The sequence below is a fragment of the Elaeis guineensis genome, chromosome 8 (assembly GCF_000442705.2).
Source record: "Elaeis guineensis isolate ETL-2024a chromosome 8, EG11, whole genome shotgun sequence".
Taxonomy (NCBI): Eukaryota; Viridiplantae; Streptophyta; class Magnoliopsida; order Arecales; family Arecaceae; genus Elaeis; species Elaeis guineensis.
The window spans coordinates 132234285-132240472 of NC_026000.2; the positions used below are offsets into that span (position 1 = coordinate 132234285).

A 6188-nucleotide genomic window follows, 5' to 3' on the forward strand; every position below is an offset into this window, starting at 1 on the left:
AATATTCTTAAAGTACAAGATTCATTGTGCAATATTGTTTTGATTGGTGAAGAAAGATACAAAGGTCATCAAATACATTCTGGTACATATCTGGACCAGTACAAAGAGATAGAAGATCATGAGATGCATCTTAAAGAGAAGCAGAGGGTAAGATGTGTGAAGTGGATTGTTGAGAGAGGAGAGAATAACATATGATATAGGTAGAGATATATTTCAGTTTCAGACAAAGATACAAAAAATAAAAAAATAATGGAATGGATAGATGGATAGGACAAGGAGAGAGAACATGAGTGAGAGTGGAGTTTTCTCTCCATATTTTTTTCTTTATTTCAAATTGACATGCATATATAGGAAGACAAGACCATCGGATTTTATGGAGATACATAGAGTAGTATATGGAGATGTTTCTCACCTTTTTATTTTATCAAAACATACAAAACTTCGGTAGATAGAATAAATTTGATAAACGTTTTTAAACTTTTTGAACAAAGAAGAGAAAAGAGGCTAATTGTAGGAAGGGGAGGAGAAGATGCTAAATTTGGGAAGAAAAGAGAATTCATAAAATCATAATCCTAATTTTATATATCATTCTTTATCATTTTTAAAATTTATATATCATTCTTTTTTCTGAGAAATTGCTTACTCTTCTATTACATAAATAAATATTTATAATTGTATTATCCCTCCTGCTCATTACACAGGTGTCATACATGTTTCAGCTATTCATCTGGTAACAAGCATTTCCAGCTATTATTTGATTACAGTAGCTGTTATATAATGGAAATAACAGCTACCATTTGATGTTTCCATTATTTATCTGATGAAGGTTTTAAGGATAAAGTTGGTAATGATGAAGGTTTTAAGGATAAAGTTGGTAAAGTTCCTGCTTTTTTTTTCTTTTCTTTTCTTAGTATTTTTTTTTCCTGCCAATTCCTTCAACTATAACTACTCCATTGGATGTCATATAATTTAACCGTTTAATAGTAAAAATTTCGATCCAATTCCTGCCTTTGTATAATTAATATTATTTTGAATCCATCTCATAGTTTTACATATTATTTTAAATTATAATATTTAAATTTTGTTTGAAGCTATAGAATCAATGCGGCCACGAAGTCAAGCTGAGGACCACGATATGCCATCAAGTACTGGATCTTGACTTTTCAAGTCAAGAATGGCAGCAATAATGCTTGCAAGACGTTCATCATTTATCCATCCCTATGCCAGTATGATAAGCTGTTTCTTTAAAAAAATGGCAAGACCTAATAATCCACCTAAAAAGAAAAAAAAAAAGCTAAAAGTTTTTTATCGCACCTAAATTAATGATCACAATTCAATATTAAATTTCTCATATTACCAAAAAATACTATATATCTCTCTAATTTTTATTCTAGGTCTTTGAATTTCCTTACCAAAGTTAACTAATTAATATGCATGTTACATGTACATATACTATCCATATATACAAGAATTATGAAATAATTTAGCAATGCAATTTAGGGTTATATCAAAGTTTTAGTAAAATATACTTGTCTTGAAAATATCTGAGAATAAAATAATAATTGCTATAACCATTAAGCCAAAATTAATTATAAGTTGATAACAATATTACTTGCTGAAGTCACTATTTGTTATTTTTAAAAAAAAAATCTGCCAATTAGTGGAACTTAAAAATTATTTTATTTAGATAAGATGAAGAAATCAAAAGGTAGCCAGCTCATCATAACTATTAATTTAAATTTGGAGGGCAATTAATTAAGTAGTACTTACCAGTGGATTGCTTCTGCAATTTGCTAATTAATTATCTGAATAACTATTTGCTGAATCTGAGAGCATAGATCCAACTCCTCCCTATTGATCGGCACATGGCCACGGCGGGGCCCCCCAAATACTTGGCCCCCCTCCATTGAAGCTCGGCCTTTAGAATTCTACTCTCTCTCTCTCTCTCTCTCTCTCTCTCTCTCTCTAAATCTGCTTTTTGTAAAGATAGATCCCTTTGTAGCACTAAAAAGAGAAGACTAAAATAACTGAAGCACAAGATCTCAATACAGAGCTGAGTCCTGAACTCCTAATTGTAAGAGATGGACTTTTCTATTCTTCCCAAGAACCAGAAGAGAGACAGAAAGAGAGAAAGAGAGACAGAAAGAGAAAACGAGAGAAAGATTATGTGATTGTACATACCTTGCTTCTGATATCATATGATTCTGGGGGAGTAGGAGGAGCTTGCGTTCCCATGGCTGCACAAATAATATCTAATTACAAGTTACGGTGACCAAAAGCTAGCACTAGGAATATTAGAGAGGGGAGAAGAAGCCAGGAGGAGGAAGATGCAGTTTGAAGGCCACGTTTTTCCGTGAAAGCATAGTTTTGGTTGACTCCAGACTCTAAAACTGATAAAAAGCTCCTCATACCATATGTTTCAACTCTTGTCAAAAAATACTATATGTCACAATATTTTTGTGAACCATATTTTTCTTGTTTTCAAAATTTTAATTTATCATAATTTTTTTAGTCGATCAACTCTGTCATTAGGAGGATTAACTTTTTGAATTTCTAATTTATTTTTTTTTAAAAAATCATTATCTTTTATCTTTATTTGGTTGATAAAAAATATTTTTATTTTTTTTTTAATCTAATATATGAAGTTTATCTTTATCCCATTAACGGTGTATCTTTTGCATGGTTGTCTTTTAGGGTCATTTTGGGAAATCAAGCAGGGTTGAGTTGGATTGAATGGTATCCCGCTGGATTTGTCGTTGCATCATGGATAACATGGTGAATTTAAATAAGGCTGACATCAATACAATCCTTCCCAAACCTAAATCCTATTGGAACAAAAAAATAAAAAAAGATTTTTATAGATTTTTTTTATCCTATAATCCAACGTACCTATAGATGGGATGTAGGCCAAGACTAGGTTGGACTTTTAGGGGGCAAACTAACTGTTTTCTTTTAGATGTAATAAAAGTTTTCTTTCAGCTTCTCCTTCTTTGTAGTTTGCTTTCCATGTATTCGTGAGTTCATCCCAATATCAATTATATTTCATAGAGTTTTATAAATGTAATTAAAAGTCAAAATAAGTTGTGTCCACATATTTAGGGAATTTTTTTTTTTTATCTTTAGCCACTGCAAGACATAAGAGGCTCCGATGTGTATTTGTATTCATATGTATTTTGGGTGGGAGAAATTTAGAGAAATTAAGAAAGCATGAAAGTGACTTTGAAGCTTTTAAGTGGCGGGGACCTTGGTTGGTGGTAAGAATCATGAAGGATTGTAAAAGAAAAGGTGAGTACTTGGCTGGAGATTCAAGGAATCCCAACCAACCAACTTTTCCGGAATTCCCAACCTTTATTAATTAGCAATATCATACAATAAAGAGAATCCAGAAAAGAAACTGGGTTCATGCTTGCTTATTTATGCTCATATTATTAAATAAGATAGAAGTATGTCATAAATATTCCAACTACCAAAATTATTCCATATTATTTTTTTTTATTAAAAAATTAAATATAATTTAAATTATTAAAAATATTATATATTTCTATTTGTCAAATCACACCTACATATTATCCAACAAATTCTCACATGAATTCAAAACATTTTCTCCTAATTTGTTGCCCTTCACTTCTTCCCGCCTCTCCTCTCTACCATTTCGCATACACCCTTTTATCTATAAAATTCACATATTAAATTTTATTTTTTAAAAATTTTTATATAATTTTTTTGATGATATTTTGATATATCTTTTATATATCTTTAATCTTATTTATTATATTTATATTTTATTTTTATTATTCTCATCTTATATTTTGATATTTTAGTTTAATATTTACTTTTTAATATTTTTCATTATATGTCAATTCTATTTATGTCATATCATCTCTTGCAATTCTTTACATTTTTGATCTCATCATATTGTTATTTTATCATTTTATTTGTTTTATAATAAGTACATATGCAATTGTAAGTTCTATGTTTTTTATTCAATTTTTTTATTTAATTTAGATTTTATTTTATTTTAATATTCCTTGCTTGAATCATTATTTTTTTATTATTGCCGCTCCACATTGGGTGTAGGTGTGGGTGCATGAGGGTGCTTATTTAGGTGCCAATCCTTTCTCGTTTAGAACTCCTTCTTTGATGAGTTATGGATTAATTCAAAAGTCTGTTTGAATTAGAAATCCTAGTCTTATGGGTCATGGAGAATCATCTATAAATAAGAAGGACCTCTAACTATCATGGCATAACTATTAGATTGTGTGCAAAAGAGAGAAAGAGAGAGAGAGAAGGCGTGAAGGAGGAGTGGGCATCACCCTTCCTCTTGGCGTGTTCCCCCTTGGGCATCCCATCTTCTCCAAGGTGTGGAGGCTCTTTGGACGTCCCCTCTTGCTGGTGTGAGGCATCACATCAGAGATTCTCTCTCCTCTCTTATTGTCTTGTGAAGGTGCTTCAATCCGAGACTTCATCCTGCTTTCCTGTGAAGTTTGACGTGTGTGCGAAGTAGAGAATTTATCAATTCAGACCTACGCGAGGCTTTGGATTCAGAATCTTTTGGGATTTGATCCCAATTTCATTGTGAATCAGGTAAAGATCCAATCTTTATCAAGTTGTTATAGAAAATTTTTAAATGCATCCTGGCTATTCATCTCATTCTCCCAAAGAAACATGTTTCTTTCCTTTCAGGCCACCACTAGGAATCTTCGTCAGAACATAGCCACTATCCATGATTAATAACTTCTAATTTATAGATTTTCTATCCTAACAGCCTAATAGATCATAATTTGGCCTATCGGCCTACGTAACGGCCTAAAACTCCAGTTTTATATAAAGAGGTGGTGAGAAAACCCTCGAGATATGCAACAGAATACTATACTAAGCTCATACTTTCTTCTCTACTGTTCTCAAGCTCCGACTATCTTAGACATTGGAGAGTCTCCCACCAGAGAACTCTGGTGAGTGTGGACTTCTCTTATAGATTCCTATTGACATTTTGATGCTCGGATCGTCCATCATCCTCAGTCATATCAGCATCCGTAGAAGCCTTGATGCTAGGGCTGAGCACAGGGCGGATTCGATCAAATTAAGAAAAAAATTACATCCAACTAAATCCAATCGAATTGAAGAAAATTCAATCTGCTGCCGACCGTTTATCATGTATAAACCATTTGAAATTGAAGTGAACGATTTGCAGCAGGTTCGGATGGGTTGTGTCGGTTGGCTTCAATGTCGACCTAATGTTGAATTTAAGTCCAATATGGCCAACTTAAGCTTATCTATTTTTTTATCAATTTAATGCAAAAAAGATCTAATCTTTATAAGTTATAAATTTTGAATTTATTTTTGAACATGTACAAAATAAAATAGAAAAAAAAGATTTATTCATTTGAAAGCAACTATATTTAAAAACTTTCACTTTAGAATTATCTCAAATTGATATGCTTCTATCAACGATTCAATATTAATATTCCTATGAATTCAAATGGATGATGGGGTATTTTTAAAAATGAAGTATTGAAGTTTAAATGACGCCCGTCTTCGAATGAAAGTGAGTTTTTGAAATACTACTTCAGTTAGGTTCGATTTTATATGAGTTAAAAGTATAGAAATTGAATCCGATCGTAAATAATCGATTTTTTTACAAATCTCAATCTAATTCTATCCGATTTATGTCTTTCAACCGATCGAAAGTGATGTTTATTGGATCAGATTGGATGAATTTTTTCAAGTTTCGATTATTTGCTTAACCTTACTTGACACAACAAAGATGAAGTTAAAAGATCCATTTCTAAAAGTCCTAAGACAAACCTTAAGTTTTGATCCTTCAACAAAATTTTTTTTAAAAAGATATTCTCAAAAGATCGGTATCAAGAACCTATCCTGGATATGGAAACTGTAAATTGCCCCTCGGGTCCCACTATTTTGGTGGATGGTTTGCTGGGGTGTCTCCCGAGCAAGGTTCTTTTGCATGAATGGGGCTTCCTCCTTATCAACAGCCTCTGTGTGTCCTTGCTAAGATGCCATTGAGGGTTTGGAGCACTGCTTACTTTTCTATCCTCGTATTACAGGGATTTGGGAGATCTTACAGGCTGAGCACTTATCTGATCTTTATTTCAACACTTTGGAGGATCTTATTAAGCTAACCATTGATTCCAGAATCCCTCATCTATAGAAATCAATTATTTGTGACA

General features: G+C 32.1%; 1 protein-coding gene across 1 annotated transcript in view; it reads right to left on the reverse strand.

The window, feature by feature from the left end:
• LOC140851121 (lysine histidine transporter 1-like) overlaps positions 1–2357 on the reverse strand; it is a 9640-nt gene extending 7283 nt beyond the window's left edge. The window contains exon 1 of the mRNA XM_073242652.1: positions 2182–2357. Within this exon, the coding sequence (XP_073098753.1) occupies positions 2182–2235 (54 nt within the window). The 5' untranslated portion in view covers positions 2236–2357. The remainder of the gene's footprint in view (positions 1–2181) is intronic.
• Positions 2358–6188: the final 3831 nt, after the last annotated feature.